This window comes from Vombatus ursinus, unplaced genomic scaffold (assembly GCF_900497805.2).
Source record: "Vombatus ursinus unplaced genomic scaffold, bare-nosed wombat genome assembly UNPS02009573.1, whole genome shotgun sequence".
NCBI lineage: Eukaryota > Metazoa > Chordata > Mammalia > Diprotodontia > Vombatidae > Vombatus > Vombatus ursinus.
This window is the reverse complement of record NW_020949351.1, coordinates 28,102,050-28,121,130: the sequence shown is the minus strand read 5'-3', so window position 1 is coordinate 28,121,130 and position 19,081 is coordinate 28,102,050. Positions and strand designations below refer to the sequence as shown.

General features: G+C 38.4%; 1 protein-coding gene across 1 annotated transcript in view; it reads left to right on the top strand.

The window, feature by feature from the left end:
- SCGN (secretagogin, EF-hand calcium binding protein) overlaps nucleotides 1–19,081 on the top strand; it is a 71,513-nt gene that overhangs the window by 35,050 nt on the left and 17,382 nt on the right. The window contains exons 4-6 of the mRNA XM_027852310.1: nucleotides 3,941–4,030; nucleotides 5,872–5,928; nucleotides 7,563–7,640. Of these exons, the coding sequence (XP_027708111.1) occupies nucleotides 3,941–4,030; nucleotides 5,872–5,928; nucleotides 7,563–7,640 (225 nt within the window). The remainder of the gene's footprint in view (nucleotides 1–3,940; nucleotides 4,031–5,871; nucleotides 5,929–7,562; nucleotides 7,641–19,081) is intronic.

The following is a 19,081-nucleotide window of genomic DNA, read 5'->3' as shown; positions in this document are numbered from 1 at the left end:
CAGACACTTACTAGCTATGTGACCCTAAGCAAGTCATTTAACCTTAGTTTGCCTCAGTTTCTTCATCTGTAAGATGGGGATAACAATAGCACCTATCTGACATGAATGTTTTGAGGATCAAATGAGATAATATTTATCAAGCAATTTGCAAACCTTAAAGCACTATATAAATACTAGCTAGCTAGTAGTAGTAGTAATAGTAGTAGAAATAGTAGTAGTAGTAGTAATAGTAGTAGAGGTAGAAGTAGTAGTACTAGTACTAGTAGTGGTAGTAGTAGTATTGGCCTATCTGTGCATTATTTCTCAGTCTTCCTTTATAACTGTCTCATCTTTAGCTATCATATATTTTCAGAGCATTATATTTTATGTCAATTCTTGTGTGCAAGTTGTCATTGGTAATGTGCTGGAGCCCACTGTTCATATCTCCATTGCTCTATGGGTTTACTGGAATGCATTCTTTTAAGATTACCTTCTTGTAGGTAGTACAATTCTTCTTGTAGAATGTGAGCTCCTTCAGGAATGGGACAGAATACTGCCTTATGCATAGGGTGCTTCTGAATGCTTATTAATTTGTGGTCTACAATTCACAGCCATATAGCATTACTGGAAGAAAAGAAAATAAGGGATTTTGTGTTGGAGGGGGAATCTTGGGATCATTGAAAAAACTATTCAGCTTTCAAAATACCAGAGCCTTCTTTCTTCCTGCTAGAACTAGCTCAATGTGCATCTATAACACTTGTCTAAGATATGTATAGTAATAGACTAACATAGTGGGCTCCTCATAATATGGACAATGTATTTTTCATCCATTTAGTTGTTATTGTGTGGATTGTTAAGTCCATCTTTTGAGGAGTTCTGGACCTCAGAAGGCTTTTAAGTGTTCTATGGCTTGCCATGATTAGCACAATGTCAGCCTCAAATAGTAACATCATAATATGCAAATATTAAGGTTATATATGATACTTAGTTAAACAATTACAAAGAATTTTTGGTTCAGTTATCCCCTGATTATCATTATCAAACAAAGCATAAAACAGGGAAATGAAATGAATGTTCATCAAAGGTAATCCTATAATGGAGAATGTCTAACACAGTCTAGATGGAAGAGTGATTCCTTATAGATGGTATTCTGATAAATAAGATATTATTTTGTTGTTTTTCTTCTTTTCCTTTGGTTAAGACCTATAATTTCAGGAACTAACTCCTAGATGGGAAACTTCCCCTATCTATAGATGTTCTGCCATTTATGGTCATAGAGAGTTGCAGGGGGCACTGAAAAGTTAAATGACTTGTCTAGGGTCACTGAGCCAGTATATGTCAGAAGCATATACTTCTTGACTTGAATCTAGGTCCCCTTGGCCTTAGATCAAATCTCTATCCTTTATGTGAGGCTGACTACCATTGTTAAAGTTACATATCTATAATATTAGTATCTGTTGGGATAACCTATATAGTAATATTAGTATATAACATCTTTCATTAAGTATTATTTTGATTCCTCATCAAGTTATGGAGGAAACCTTGGGTTCTGACAGGATGTGCTAGGTTAGTATTGTTTCTGGCAAGAAATGATTTATTATTAACCAGTGTTGTTCAAGAAACATCCTAGTCAAATGCAAAAAGGCTTGAAGACCAAACAGTGATTCATCTTCAGCCACATTCACATTCAAAGGCTATCTACCAAGTTAAAAAGACATAATACTTTGCATCCCTAAACAATAAGCATGCTGATAAAACTACAGATCCTTATGGTATATATATGTGTGTGTAGACAAATCATTTGGAATTTGTTGCTTTATTCTTTATTTTTGTTTGTGGCCATCACATTTCCAATTTTTAAAATGTAAACAAGAAAGTTAGGTGGGTACATTTGAAAGAAAAAAAATGATGAGCTCAATCCTGATTGAGTTAAAGTTTCAACAAGCCAACTATACGAAGAGGAGTATAATAATAATAGATAACTTTTATATGGTATTTTAAAGTTCACAAAGTGCTTTACATATATTATTATCACCTCATTTGGTCATCACAACCCCACAAATAGATACCATTATTATTCTCATTTTATAGATGAGGAACCTGAGGTTGAAAAGGTTAAGTGACTTGCCAAGGTCACATAGATAGTATGTGTCTGACACAGGATTTGAATTCAAGTTTTCTTGACTCCAAGTCCAACATTCTATCTACTATGCCATCTAGCTGTCCAATGTTCAACAACCCATTGGAAATGCATACCTGGAGCTTTGGAACAAGAGTAGAGCTTCTTTGGATGCATTGTCTACATGCATGGAAGTTGTCTACATTAAGATGATAATTGATGTCATGAAAATAGATAAAATCTCTAAAGAGAATGCAGAGAAAAAAGAGAAGGGAACCTAGAATAGAGCTTTAGAAGGCACTTTAGTTAGCATTTCTCTTTGTAATGATGATCTAGAAGGATCTCTTAGCTAACTAGGAGAGAACCAGAAAAAAGCAGTTTCACAGAAAACAAAGGAAGAAGGTTGAGGGGAAGTGGTCAAAGAGGAAAATTTCCGAGCCAAAGATCTTGGAAGTGGAAGTCATGAGTGATGGTAACATTCAGGTTTGAAACTCACTGGTGGAAAAAATGGATCTGGAACTGTCAACAGAGAACAATGAGTTTACAGAAACTTTCTCCTCATACAATGAAGCAGCATGAGAGAAGTCATAGTGAGCATGGAAGAGGATGATGAGATATCACAAGATCATAAATATGGTGTCCTTAGAAAGAAGCCAGGTTTCAGTTAGTCTGAGGAGGTAGAAGGGTATAGGGAAGAGAAAATCAAGAATGTGAACCAGTTGTGGTATATGATTGTGATGGAATATTATCATGCTATAAGAAATGATAAGCAGGATAATTTCAGAAAAACCTGGAAAGACTTATATGAACTGATGCAATGTGAAGTGAACAAAACCAGGAGAATGTTGTACACAAGAACAGTAATATTCTACAATGAAGAGCTGTGAATGAATTAGTTATTCTCAGCAATGATCCAAGACAATCCAAAAGGACTCCTGATGAAACATGCTATACACTTCCAGAAAAAGAACTGATATTGTCAGAAAGAAGATTGAAGCATACTATTTTTAACTTTTTTCATTCTTTTTTTTGAGTCTTTTTGTACAAAATTACTAATATGGAAATGTTTTACATGATTGCACATGTATAACCTATATTAGATTGCTAACCATCTCAGGAAGAGGGGAGAGAACGAATAAAGTAGGGAGGGTGGAAGAGATTTGGAACGCAAAACTTTTTTAAAAAAATGTTAAAAATTATTTTAACATGTAATTGGGGAAAAAATAAAATATTATTTTAAAAAATATAAGGGAGCAGGGGTTCCACAACAATCAGAGAAAGATGGCATTTGATGAGGCATAGGAACAACACAATATAGATTGGATAGGGACAGCAGGAAAAAAAATTGTGTCTAGAGAAACATCACAGAGATTAGAGGAACAAAAAATTAGATTAGTCAGAGAACATAACCAACCACAGGGCAGGGAAAGGCCAGAATAAATAGAAGTCCTAAATGGTTTCTAGTGGTTTTGTTTTCTATTCAGTGTCATTGGCTTTCTCCCCAGAAATATGACTGAACTGATTCTTGTCCTTCATGTAAACTTCACTATACAGTTCCAGAAAGCTAAAAAAAAATATACAGAATTCGAGAAAAATCTCCTCCTATTCATTAGGAACTCATAATCAAAGGAGTGAGCAATGTACATTAGGCTACTACAATGATACTGAAACTACCCATCCCCTCAGTTTTTCTTTAATTGGTAAATTGGAAAAAAAAAAAGCAAGAAGACATTTAATGGTGGATGAAACACGGTGGATGAAACAAGTCACTGATTGACAGGGCACCCTAAATGATACTGACTGCTATGACTAACTCTGAATGTTTTTGTCTTAATCTTTTAGCTTGCCAAGATAATCTTGCCAGAAGACGAAAACTTTCTCCTGCTCTTTCACCGAGAAACCCCCTTGGATAACAGTGTGGAGTTTATGCAAGTAGGTAGCTTTTTTTTTCCTATGCCAAACCCTGCCAAAATATGCTCACAAAAGGCTTCAGATTGTATGAGGGTAGGGGCTGGGGTGGGAGAGGGAAGCAAATACCCCACTGTGACTATCTGTGTGACTGTTAATTTCGAGAGACAGCAAGACATCATGTAAAGAGTATTGGACTTAGAGCCAAATCCTTCTGATTTAGTAAGCATGTGGCTCTGAAAGTCATTTATTTAGCCTCCCTGAACCTCACTTGCATCATTGGTTAAATGGGGATATTAATACCTCCAGTACCTTCTTCACAGAATTAATGTGGGATTAATGGATTTAAGCACCACACAATTCTTACAGCTCTATATAAGGTGTCCCAAAAGTCTTAGTGCATCTTTAAGCTGCACTAAGACTTTTGGGACATGCTGTTTAATCCTTAGCTATCATTCTTTAACATCTTGGAACTGATGACATTCGAACAGAGAACAGAATCAGCTTGGCTGGTCACGTTTAAGCGACATTCCTCTTTAAGTCAGTCAGTCAACAAATATTTATTAAATGCCTACCATGTGCCAGGCACTAAATCATTTCCAAATCCCATTTTCTAGAGATTGTGGTAAAAGTCCTATTCTTCCTGCTTTGTTTCCTTCCTAATCAGATGCAGGCCATGGGTAGGAAAGAGGTGTGTGTGCATGGTGGGGGAGCTGTTGTTGTTGTCGTTGTTGTTAGTCCTTCATTTTCAAAGAGAAGTGGTGACATCACATGGTGATGTTCTGACTTGTGCATGAATTGGACTTAAGTGAGGCAGAGCTGCACAGAGTCATCAGCCTCACTCTTCCTCCAGAGTCATCAAAGTCCAGTGACAAGACATAAGTCAAGCAACTGTCAATGGCCAATGACCAATGGCTGGGGATACAGCAGATGACCTTAGCCTTTCCAAATTAAAATCTTTCTCAGGCCTCAGTTTGTCTGAGGCAATACCCATTCAATGACTAAGGGCTAGGTAAGAATTGAGACAAAAGATAGCCTAATTTGCCGTCACAAAAATATCCATCTGGACCACATAAACCATCTAAGATCATTCTGACCTGAGTGGCTTCTGACCTATCCAAAGGAGCTCTTTCAGCTGAGTGTTTTCACAGTTGAAGAAATGACTCCATGGGAACAAGAGGTTTTATTTTATTTTATTTTATTTTTAATTGGGTCTGTCTGCTCGTTCACTGCTACCCTCAGCAAGCTAAAACATTGCTTTCATCTTTTTTTTTTTAATTTGTCTGTAGTGGATAAAGATCCAGACTTAAAGCCAGGAAGACCTGAGTACAAGTCTCACCTCTGACATATACTGGCTATGTGACCCTGGCCAAGTCCCTTAATTTCTCAACATGCTGGACAGCTCTTTAAGACTATAGTTTGTAGAGAAGGTTCTGACTTGCATTGGTAGAGGGAGTTTCATATACCAATGAAATCACAGATCCAGTCCCTATCCAGTCTATAACTAAATGCCCACCACATATTCTGTGCCTGTAAGATTGTTGTTGTTTAGTCACTTCAATTGTGTCCAACTCTTCATGACCGTATTTGGGGTTTTCTTGCAAAGATACTAGAGTAGTTTACCATTTCCTTCTCCAGCTCATTTTACAGATGAGGAAACTGAGGCAAACAGGCCTAATGACTTGTCCAGGGTCACACATCTAATAAGTGTCTTAAGCCAGATTTGAACTCAGAAAGATGAATCTCCCAAACTCCAGGCTTGGCACTCTATCTACTGCACCACTTAGCTGCCCGTAAGATTAGCAGGAGTCTCCGTCAGCTCAATGATCTGAGTGCTGACTCATCAAATGGGACTTGTGTTTCAGATTTGGCGCAAGTATGATGCTGATAGCAGCGGGTTTATCTCGGCTGGGGAGCTCCAGGTAAGTTTCATCAAATGCCTTCTGAGCCTCCGCTGAAGGTTTGGATAGTGTATGAATTTGTTTGTTGCTAGAAATTTGAGTCTAAATGTGTTGTGGACTTAACTTTCTGGAATGGGGCCAAGAACTTCAGGTTTAATTTTATCACCAGTTCTCCAAGCTGTCCTCATTTGAGTCTCTCTTCAAAAATTCAGGTAGTGCTAACTCTCACAACTATAGAGACAAAGAGGGAGGAATATCATCATTTGAATTATTCATTCATTCACTCACTCATTCATTAAACAAGGACTATTAAACACCTGCTATGTGCCAGGCCCCGTGGCAGGTGTTGGTAATACAAAGACAAAATGAGGAACATGAGGAAAATGAGTCCCTGCTCTCTTTTCTCTCTATACTTCTCTTGGACAGAGACTGCTGTGGAAAGAGTATTGGATTAGGAGGAGCAAAAGTTGGATTCAAATCCTGGCTATGCTATCTAACTGTGTGACTTTGGGCAAAATCACTTAACCTCTCTGTAGTTCAGATTCTTCACTTACAAAATGGAGATAATGCCACTTATACTCCTCACCTCCTGGAGTAGTTGTGCAGAACAACCCTTTTTAGATCTCAAAATGTTATATAAATATGAGATCATATGAAACTAATCATGATTGAATGAATGAATACCAAGTATTAGTCACTTACTATGTGCCAAGTGCTAGTGAACAAATACAAAAGCTCTCAAGAAACTTAATTTTTAAGGGGGAAAGAATATTCATAGGGGAGTGGTAGCCAGAGAAGGGTCCTTTTTTCTGGAAAATTATTGGGATGATGAGTGGGGGCCCAAGGGAAGCCCATCCAAGAACAATGACAGCCTAGATTTGATCTTGGTTCCTAGTTCCAGAACTGGAGGAGGAGGAGAGGAAAGCGTAAGTGGGCTTTGGCAAGGAGGCTGGCCAGGAAGCTTAGAAGGAGTGGGCCAAAGAGGAAGGAGTGAAATTAAGTGAGGATTTCCTGAAATACAAAGTATTCTTAGGGAGGCCATCACCAAACAGAAGACAGGACCCCAGGGTAGAAGCTCCTCTAGGGAGGAGTCTGATAAGGGCCACCAAGGGGCTGTGGAGGAAGTAGTCAGTCAAATCCAGATTACCTGCTAAAAATATTGAACTTTCTTTAAAAAAAAAAAACAAACACACAAAACAAGAAACAAGAAACAGTCTTTAAAACAAGGAAGTCATGGAAGCATTATGCCCGTGGTAAAGTAGTATTTGCCTATAATAAAGGGACGTATGAAGAAAAACATCCAGAGATAAAAACTGATAAATAGAGGTATGTATAGAATAATTTTACATACACACACACACACACACACATGTATATATACATATACACCTACTCGTGTCTAATGGTAGCCATCTCTAGGGTGGGTGGGTGGGAAACAAATGTACCTGATAATTCTATTGTATATTTAAAAGGAATAGCAAGCTGTACATAATAGATTTGTAGTTTCATGTGCAATCATCTTTTTTATTATACTATGTCATAGAAATGCTTGTTTTATTCCACAAATTAAAAATAAGATAATTATTTTTAAAAGTAGTATTTGCCTTGTCTTTATGTCTTTTGTAAAGTAGTGATTCTTTTCTTGGTACCTGTAGAATTTTCTTCGAGATCTCTTCCTACATCACAAAAAAACCATTCCTGAGACCAAACTGGGTGAATATACTGATGCCATGGTAAGCAAGCTCTCAGATATGCTTCACAATAGCAGTAAGAATAACTATTCTTGACTTCCTTAGGTGACCACCCAAAACCCATGCAACCATATGTGAAAGTTGATAACTTTTTTTGGGGAAGCCTGGAAGTTCCCATTCATATTAGATAAATAACCACAATGTTAACCTAAATCTCTTAAGTCTGATTCCTCCTTGATACTCTCTCTTCCATGCCTATGACATGATAGCCCAATAGTCCTCCTCCAATCCATCTGATCTCTCCTTTATGTCCTTTGTCTTTTCTTCCTCTTGATATCTCAAAGCTCTATTCTTGACTCTTTTTTTTAGAGTCATATTCTCATTTAGAAATCTCATTCACTCTTGTGATTTCAACTATCATTCCCATGAAGGTAACTCTTTACTCTCTATACCCATTCTCCTCCCAGAGTTCTAGTCATGCATTTCCATTTGCCTATTGGATATCCTCTCTGGAGTTTCTGCTAGTATCTCAAACTCCCTGTGGTACAGCGGCAAAAACAAAGTTTGGAAAGAGACATATGTCCAAATCCCAGCTCTGCTCTTTGCTATCTATATGATTTGGGGAAAGTCACTTTGGCTCCTGGGGTCACACTTTCCTCATCTACAAAATGAAGGTTTTAGAGTAGATTATCTCTGAGGTGCTTTGCAACATTAAATATGGAATCCAATGTCCAGAATTGGACCAATCTTTCCCTCCAAAACCTGTTCTTTTCCCTGACTTTTTTCTTCCCTTTCTGTGAATGACTTCACCATCATCTTGGAAATCATAGAATTATTTTGACCACTCTCTCTTTGTTGACCACCACACCTAATTAGTTGCCATGTTCTGTCCATTCAAGCTTTGCAATATGTCTTGTTTGGTTGGGTTTTTTGATTTTGTTTTTTGGTGAGGCAATCAAGGTTAAGTGACTTGCCCAGGGTCACACAGCTAGTAAGTGTCAAGTGTCTGAAGCTGGAAACAACAATAAAGCTTTGAGTCTCCAGAAGGTGGCTTCTGCCTCAGATTTAAGGCTGTGAACTTCCATGAGTCATCCTTCTGCATCTATAGCTGAGGTGCTTCCTGTTAACAATCAGTCACAAAATGCAATTTGGTCCTCGAGTGGAGAGTATGCTCGGGACTCACTATCCCAGAATCTATCTGACAGCCTTCCTCAACCAATCAAAAAGTATTTATTAAACACACGCTAGGTACTGGGCACTGTGCTAAGCTCTGAGGATACAAAGAAAGGTAAAAAACAAACAAACAAACAAACAAAAAAGTCCCTATGTACAAACAGGATAAATTGGAGATAGTCTCAGAAGAAAGGTAATAAGATTTCAGAAAGGTTTCTTGCAGAAAAAGGGACTTTAGGTGAGAACCAAAGGAAGCCAGAAGGCAGAGAGGAGGGGAGAAAAGGTTCTGGGTATGAGAGATAGCCAGGGAAAATGTTCAGATTTGGGTGATGGAACATTGTATGTGAGGAACAGCAGGAAGGCCAGTGTCACTGGATTGAAGAGTATGTGGAGGATAGTAACATGTTAAAAGACTGGAAAGGTAGAAAGGGGCCAAGTTATGGAGGGCTTCAAATGCCAAACAGAACATTTTTATTTGATCCTGGAGATAATAGGAAGCCATTGGAGTTTATATAATGGGGAAGAAGGATGAAATGGTTAGACCTATGCTTTTGTTGTTCAGTAGTTTTAGTTATGTCCAACTCTTTGTGACCCCATTTGGGGTTCTCTTGGCAAAGATACTGGAGTGGTTTGCCATTTCCTTCTCCAGTTTATTTTACAGATGAGATAACTGAGGCAAACAGGGTTAAGTGACTGTCCAGGGTGACAGAGCTAATAAATGTCTGAGACTGGATTTGAACGCAGGAAGATAAGTCTTCCTGACTCCAGGTCTGGCACTCTATTCACTGCACCACCTTGTTCAGTGTGTAATTATCGGGCAGTCCTCCATCCAATGACCTGAAAGTGATTTTGGCACCTTTTAAATTTGGGGGCTTGGGACAAAGACCTAGCTGCCCCATTATGGTAATGGCTCTGTATCCCTAGCACCTAGTACAGTACCACTTGACATATCAGAATCTTCACAAATGTTCCTTTTGAATCCAATTATATAGAATACCAAATTATTCATCTCATTTTATACATGAAAGTAACTAAGGGACTTAGAGGTTAAGTGGTTTATGGTTATCTAAAAAGCTGAAACCAAGATTTCTTGACTCTCATACTTATTTACTATGGCTTTGGGAAAGTCACTTCTGTCTTGTGTCTGTTGCCTTATCAACAAAAATGCTGGGGTTTGCTCTAGATCACACAAAAGTATATTCCAACTCTGGAATTCTGATTCCAAGCCACCCAACCAAGCACTCTTATAGTCTCCTAGCTCAACTGCTGGTCAAAAGGAGCATGTATATGAGCTGAGGCAGGAAATTATCTTAGATGGCAATCATTTGTTAATAGCACAAAGGATAAAATCAAATCCTAGGACAGAGCTCAATCATGGTAATCATTGCTATGTTGATCTCTTTTAATTGAGAGTAAAGCAATGATAGAATCCTGAGCAAATATATGTTCAGCAATAAAGGGCAGAATAGGAAATCCCCCCGAAGCGGGAAACAGCTTCTTAGCTACAGAGAAATCTCTAGGTCCCTTATTGATTCAAGTTTCTCTGAAACCCTTTAATAGAAAAATAATTTGAAAAATGAATTAAAATTGAAACTGACTGAGGAGCATCACCTAATATTCTAGGAAGTTTTTTTAATTGAGTAATTGTTGACATTGCTTTATGATGATGTCGGCACTGAATGGTATGATCTCAATTTCATTAATTGATTAAATAGGCTGAGTCAAATGAAATACTGGCTTTCAGAAACTCTGGTTTGCAGAGAGCACTTCCCTTGAAAACATTTGACTTTAAGGTTTTTATTCACATCAATGTCAAGCTTCCTTGAAAAGTAATTCAACATCTTTAACAAGATGGCCAGTCAAGGTTGGCCCTTGGTCAAATTATGATAGAGATCAAGCTTATCTCTTTCACCTTCTTACTTCCTACTGTGTGCCAGAAGGCCTCATACCTGTCTCTTTTTGCCATCCCCTGACCCTGCCCTGCCTGAAGATATCTGGTGAATTCCCATTGCCTACCAAGGTATTTCACATAGATCTACCTCCCCAGAGTTGTGCTCCACAAACAAGCATTTCTCTTCCTTCATTCTAGCATCCAAGCATTTTCCCCCATTGCACTGAGGTTTGTTAGCTCTAAAATGAGGAGAGAAATCAGATTTTTAAAAACTTATACAAAGTATTAATAATATAATTTGTCATGCATACCTCCAATGCCTGAACATTTTAGAAGAGGATAAAATGAGCTATGCTCTAATAGGGGAATTTGAACATTATGTTAAGCAGGTGGAGGACATGTGTAATATATATGTTACATGATATAATATATCATATGTAATACTTATATACTCATATATATAATATTTACACATAATTATGTTTGTATATAAATTTAAATGTGTGTGCTGGGGTGGTGGAAGGCTTCTCAGGAAGCTGTGAAACATATTTGATTTTTATTTTGTTTATACCTAAAATCAGTGGTAGAAATTGGGACAGAGGGAAGGAGGAAAAATACAGCCCCAGTACCTCCTGGGTCTACCAATATAGAAATAATTTCTATAGTAAATAAACTGGGATGGTAGCACTCTGGTTTTCCAGAATAGTTTTCCCTTCTGTCCCTGAATATAGTGATCAGTTATTGGTACTAAATCCTTAGAAATAATCTTCATGCTAGAAGTTTTCACCTTGGTAGTTAGTGACAAAACAAAAAAGCTGACATCCTCTGGATTATGTCAGTTTATTCTACACATGAGTAACAGAGGTTACTGAGGATCCTATTTCTGACAGGTATGGAGAGCAGGGAGAAATTGCTTCGACCTGAATGGAGTGTATAATGTTTGTTTTTATGCTACAGCCAAGTGATTTGCTAAGCTCAGTCCAGAACAGTCTCCTTCCTATAAGAAAAGGTAGATTAGGACAAGGAATACCTCTCTACTCTCCAAATTATTGGGAAGAATATCTTTTTCTGGGGGAGAAAGGAAGAGGCTTGAATGGGACAATAAAGAAGAAAAAGGACCTGAAGAGGAAGAAGAAAATCTTGATCTATGTCAAGAATTTGGAAGATGGGGGAAGCTAGGTGGCACAGTGGATAGAGCCCCCCACCTTGGAGTCAGGAAGACCTGAGTTTAAATCTGACCTCAGACACTTGACACTTACTAGCTGGGTGACCCTGAGCAAGTCACTTAATCCCGATTGCCTCACACACCCCCCCCCAAAAAAATTTGGAAGATGAAAGAATTCAACACCCAGGAGAAGAGGAAGTAGTACTACTGAACACTTGGGAGTAAGTAAGAAATAGGAAGTTCTTCTCATAGCAAAAGTAACTATTTGTACTCTCTGCGGAAGGGATAGCTGCTTGAAATGCAATAATCGCCAAAAAGAGTGGCATGCATGTTACAGTCCTTTCAAATTATTGTACCATATCTCTCTTCCTATTCACAGCCCAACTCTTAGAAGAAGTTGTCTATCATTGTTGCTTCCACTTCCTCAAATCTCTCACATTTCATCCTCTTGGAATCTGGCTTATGACCCCACCCCCTGAATGAAAGTTTCTCCAAGGTGCCTAATGATCTCTTAATTGCTGAATCCCATGGCATTTTCTCAGTCCTCATCCATCTTGAACTCTCTGCAGTGTTGGCCACTGTTGACCATACTCTCCTTTTGTGTCATCTCTCCTCCCAACATTTTCAGGCTAATTTCATACTATTCCTTATCACGAACTGAAGGATCCAATCCAATTGCTCTACTCTTCCCTGTGCATGACATTTTACATCCTATCTCTGTCTTTTGCACAGGCTGACCCTCACGCCTAGAATGTTTATCCTCTTCACCTTTGCTTCTTATGATCACTAGCATGCTTCAAGACCACCTCCTATAGAAAATTCTTTTGAATTTCTCCCATTTATTAGTATCCTCCCCCATACGTTTAACAACATTCATCCCACAAATTTTATTAATTTTATTAATTAGCTACTGTATGCAGGGCATTATGTCAAGGGCTTAAGGAGAACCTGTATCTGGATAAGACATAGTCCCTGCCTCAGAGAGCTTACAGTTTAGAAGGGAGATTGAATATATACTATAATACAGTTGTTACAGTGATAAGTGAGTTAGAGAGCTAGAAACAAGTCATGGGTGGGGGGAAAGAATTCTGGTGGATCTCTTTCCCTTTTCCTTCATGGAAATTATGGCATTTAAATTGGATGGATAAGAGGAATGGATAGAAATTCAACAAATGAAGGGAGGTGAGGAAACAGCATAAAGTATTGTGGAAGGAAAGGTCAGGACATGTTCTAGCAGCAGATACTATAGCAATCCTCAAATTAAAGTCTGGATGCCTGATATTCTACAATTTTTGAACTCCTTTGAAAAGGAAGAATATCAAAACAACCAATAATGCTATTTACCTGGTTCTCTAATGCTCTGTCTGAAGACTGATCAAAAAATCCTGTAGAGAATGAAGCACACAAGTTGAGGGAGAGGCCACAAGGAAAAAGTCTGGCTTCATTCAGGTTTTTAAAAGAAAATACCACAGCAGCACCTTGATTATCAGGCTTGTCCTCCAACCCCCAACAACTAGACTGATTAGCCAGAAAAAGTGATTTTCCACCTCATTAAGTCCACAAATAGTCCCAATAATTGACATCCTATTATATAATCAACAGGAGCTGTGGTGAAGAAAGTCATTGGGAAAGTAGAAGGGTCAGAAAAGCACTGTTGTGGGGAGAGGGAAGTGTTCTCATGAATATAGAGAGAGCTAAGGGTGGAGGCAATGCTTTACAATGGATAGATTAATTCTGCTAGTAACTAACACAGCAGCTAGATGGTGCAGTGGATAGAATGCTGGGTCTGAAGTCATGAAGACTCATCTTCTTGAGTTCAAATCTGGCTTCAGACACTAGCTGTGTGGTCCTCGGCAAGTCACTTAACCCTGTTTGCCTCAGTTTCCTCATCTATAAAATGAGCTGGAGAAGGAAATAGCAAACCATTTCAGTATCTTTGCCAAGAACACCCCAAATGAGGTGATGAAGAATTGGACATGACTGAAATGATTGAATAAAATTAACAAGTGCCGCTAAACACCTACCACTCTGATTAGACAGAAATTTTGTCTTAATGGTCTCTATATTTGAATTGGGAGGAATTCAAGGCAGCAGAAGCGTGGTGTCATTAAAAGCACACTGGATTTGACCAGAAGGCTTGAATTCAAATCCTGACTCTGCCACTTACTGACATCATCTTGGGCAAGTCACTATGCCTCAGTTTCCTCATCTGTAAACTGGGCACAAGAACATTTGCTTTAGGCAAGGATTCTTCATAGGGTGGTGATGAAGATCAACTAAGATAAGATCAGTAAAATCTTATCTCATAAATGAAGGCTGTTTTTTTTTTTAAATAGGAAAGATCTATGACCTTTCCACTGACTAAGCAGAAACAGCTAATAAGTACCAGAGGTGAGATTTGAACCCAGATCTTCTTCACTCAAAACTCTGCACTATGCAATGCCACTTTGGTCTATTATATTTATTCCCTCCCTGCCTTTCTATCTCTCCTTCCCCCTCCCTCTTCTTCTCCTTCCATCTTGTTCCTTCTTTTCTTTTCCCTTCTACTTCTCCTCCTGCCCTCCTTCCCCTCCTCTTTTATCTATTTCTCCATCTCCCTACTTCTCTACATATTTTTATCTCTCCACTCATTAATCTCTCTTCCTTCACTTCTCTCTTCCTCTTTCTCCCTCCTGCTCTCCATTTTTCTCTCCCTTCTCTATTAATCTCTTTCTTTCTCCTCCTCCTGACTCTCTCATCTATCTCCTCCATTTCTCTTTCTCTCTCTTTCACTCTCTCTCTCTCTCTCTCTCTCTCTCTTTCCCTCCCTCTCACTCATTAATGTCTCTCCTTCATTTATCTCCTTCTCTCTTTCCATTTCTCTATCCCTCTCTTCTTCCCTTCTACCATATAAAGTTCATGGAGGCTGAAGCTTGCTCAAACACAAAATGGACATTGAATTAATGTCTGTTGAAAGGAGTACTTGGTCAATTAAAATGTTTCCATATGGAGACTTTTGGAACCTGTCTATAAGACCGAGTGCATTTGATGAGTACCTTAAACATTCATTCCATTTTTCTGACATGAATGAGTAACAGTAACTGACTCTGTCCAGCTAGCTTATTTTGGGAACAGTTCAGATGATGAAAACGGTACATGTCCTAAGGCACTCACCAGGCCTGCTGCTGTTCAGAACAGTATGCAAGAAAAAGACAAAGGGAACGGTAGCAGGGTGCCACAGGATGTGGGACTTACTGCACTCTGCTGCTGCTCAGGCAACTTTTTCTTTTTCTTTCTTTTTCTTTTTCTTTCTTTTTCTCTTTCTTTCTTTCTTTCTTTTTTTAGAATCAAATGCTCCACTTCAGAGGTTTTACTTAGTAAATGATTTCAAGATGGCTTGGATGAGTATGGTAACATTTAAAAATTGATAAAAATGCTAGACAAGCCTTGGTAATGTACTCAATGAGCAGTGGAAAGGAAGATTCTGTTGATCTGGTCTTATTTAACTTCCTAATTAGTGGTATGGGCAAGGAAGGAAACAGTATGTTAATGAAATCCATGCATGACATGTAATAAGGATGTGCCATCAATATGAGGCAGGGTGAAAAAGAAAAATTAGTGATCTGGATAGAGAAAATTTTGTTTAAATTTTATTTTTTGAAAAGCAAGCTTTAGTAACAGTAGTAGTAATAGTCCTTGGAAAAATTAAGCTCATGTAACCAGTCAGTAAAATTAAAAGTTGAGGCTGAAGTAGACAAATCTAAAGGAGTTGGGTCAGTTCCTGTCTCTGACATAGTCTGGCTATGTGTCAGCTTTCAGTACTATAAGCAACTCTCTAAGATGAAAAAGTTGGAGAGAAGGTGACAACCTTCATTGGCAGAGTGTGTTTCCTCATCTGGGAATTCCTAATACCAATGAGATCACAGGTCCAGTCCCTATTCCCATGATATTCCCATTAACAATAATCTGGTTTAGTCCCTTAAAATCTTTTATTCAGACCACTGCAAAGACCTCCTAACTACATTTTCTGCCTCTAGAAGATCTTCCTTCCAATCTCTTTTCTATATGAATGTCAGATTGTCATTAAAAACCACTTTAAACACACTAACATAATAGTATAATAAAAATGTAAGTCTTCATGTTTTAAATGAATTGCTTTGTCTATCTCTAATTTAGCTTTCCAGACTTATTTCACATGACTCCCTTTCAGAGAGTATACGACCTAACCAGACAGAACCAGTCTCTGCCTCCAATTCTGTCTTTTTTTCCCTCTCTTGTCTCTATGCCTTCTGTTCTTGGCATCTCCCATACCAGGACTGAACATCATACTCTACTATCCACCTCTAATCTCTGTCTATTGAAGTTGCTGCTTTCCTTCAAGATTCAACTCAGAGGCCAACTCCTTCATGAAGCTGCCTATAATTCTATCCTCTGCCTACACCCCAATACATACTCATTACCATCCTAACACCATCCAGATGTTATTTTCTACTTCCTTCTACAATCCCTTCCCGTATCCAGAGAGATTGAGCACTAGACTTGCAGTCAGGATGACCTGGGTTTGAATTTGGCCTCAGACATTTCCTTTAACCTCTCTGGTCCTCGGTTCCCTCATCTGTAAAATGAAGAAGTTCAATGTAATGACCTCAAAGATCCCTTTTATCTCCAAATTGATGATCCTATGATCCTATGATCCTTAGACATCACTCTCCTCAGATTCCTCCTAGCACCTTGCCCGGATCTCTCCATTGTACTTATCTCATTTTCCCTTTCGTCATAGTTACTTGTGTACATGGCTTCTCTCCCCATCATTAGATTATCAGCTTCTTAAGAGAAGGTTTTATATCATATTTCAAATGCTTAAATAGTAGGCACAAAAAATGTAGAACTGGCCATGGGAACCCATGAAACAATCGTAAAATGGCCCCTAGTCCTGTGTAGTCTCCTTTAATTTCTGCCAAGTTGGTAACAGAGTAGTAGAAAGGGGGGGCAAAGGATGCTAAGAATGTGCAGGTTTTTAGGCCATCTATAAACATAAACCATTCTCTTGATACTCTAAATATGAGATCTTTGTTTAGTAACTAATGATTAGATATATTACTAGAAAAACAGAAACAACAATTTTGACATTCTTGCCAGAGATAAAACCAAAAGAATTGAATTAAATGACTTTTCCCTCCTCAGTGGTTCCCAGAAATCCCCCCTTTCCAAAGTTTCTTCCTCATTTACAAGGCCCAGATACAACTACAAAGGACCATGAAGCTTTAGGGTCAAGTCAAAAAGCTATATTGATAAATTTAGTCAGTAAGCATGAACTATTCACCTGAGTCTCTTCCAAAGACACATTTTTAGACTCTTCCTGGTCACTCAAATCCTGAACTATGGTGTTAAGAATAGTTATCAAGGGTCCTTAAATTACATTTTCAATGTAATTGGCTTCCTTTGAAATCTGGTGTATTATTTTTTTGCATTTAAAAACATAATGATAAGAAGGGATATGTGGGTTTCACCAGATTGCCAGAAAAGTCTGACACATAAAAAATTAACCCCTGGGTTAGACTCTAATCTTCTTTCTGTCTTATGTATGGTCAGTTTTGTGTGGAATGGGGAAAAACTGTCTTAAGTTCAGTTAAGCAACTATCTGATAGCCACCTACTAACAGCTATTTGGTGGGGGGGAGGTGCAGAGAAGAGCCTGAGTGTTCTAGTTCTTATGCTAGTATTTTTGCGGTGATTGATTGAACATTTTGAGGTAGAAAGGAATAGCTAACACAGCAAATGAAAGAATCAGGATGCAAAAATTCTTGACAGGTTAGAACAGCAGGCAGAATAGAGTGGAATGAGATTGAATAGAAATATATGAGAACTCTTACCTCTGAATTTAAAAAATCAGCTTATGAAACATAAGGTGGGTTACAGATAACAAACCAGAGAATATTCAGAAGAAGATAACCAGGATGATGAAGGGCCTCAAATTCATGAGTAAAATAGTCCGTTGAAAACAATTGCAGACACGTGAGCTGGAGAAGAGAATGTTGTCTTGACGTATTTAAAGGGCTGTCAAGTGAACAGGAGTTAGAATTGATCTGTTTGGTCCCAGAGGGAAGAACTAGGTACATTGTGTAGAAAACGAAAAGAAACAAATTTTGGCTTGATGTAAGGAAAAACTTCCTAACAATTGGCTAGTTGAATGTGTGAATAGGCTTTCTTGAGAGGGGATGTACCCTTCTATCATTGGAGGTCTTCAAGCAAAGGCTGGATAACCACCTTTACGTATGCTGTAAAAGGAATTTGTTTTCAGGCATAGGTTGGACTAAGATGGGTGCTAAAGTCTCTTCCAATTCTGAAATTCTATGATTCTATTTCTGTGACTCATTTGGCCAAATTTGGAGAAGTTCATCACCAGAGGGCTGGCACCCAGATGATTTTTTTTTTTGGCCACAACTCATGAAACCATCTATCATGATACAGAGAGGGATACACAAATGAAACTATGCTGAAGTTTTCTCTTATAAGCAGAAGACTGGCAAAGATAACAAAAGATAAAAATAGTCTTGAATTCAAGGGTGGGGAATCTATGGCCTTCTAGGTCCTTGGATGTGGTCTTTTGACTGAGTCCAAGTTTTACAGAACAAATCCTTTTATGAAGAGGATTTGTTCTGGAAAGTTTGGATTCAGTCAAAGGGCCACACTTCAGGACCTAGAGGGCCACATGTGGCCTTGAGGCCACAGGTTCCCCACCCCTGGGTTGGAAGCCCTTTGAGAAGATATGCCACACATACCAGGGTACTTTTGGTGTAGCTGTGAACTTGTCCAACAATTCTGGGAAAAAAATTTTTCTTCAGGGCAGGTAGGTGGTGCAGTGGATAGAGTACTGGCCCTGAAGTCAGGAGGACCTGAGTTCAAATCCGGCCTCAGACCAAACACTTGACACTTACTAGCTGTGTGACCCCAGGCAAATCACTTAACTCCATTTGCCTTAAAAAAAAAATTTTTTTTCAATACACAAATCATAGAATTGTTCCTTATTCTTTTAACCTGAGGTCCTATTACTGGGTATAAACCTGAAAGAGATCAAAGACAGAAGGGCCTCACATGTACCCAAATATACATAGCTATAATTTTTATAATTGCCAGCAACTAGAAACAAAATGATCGCCCATCTATTTGGAGATCCCTGAACAAGTTGTGGAATGTCATGGAATTTTACTGTGCCATAAGAAATGAGGAATACGAAAAATTCCAGGAAAAAAGTGAAGACTTGTATGAACTGATG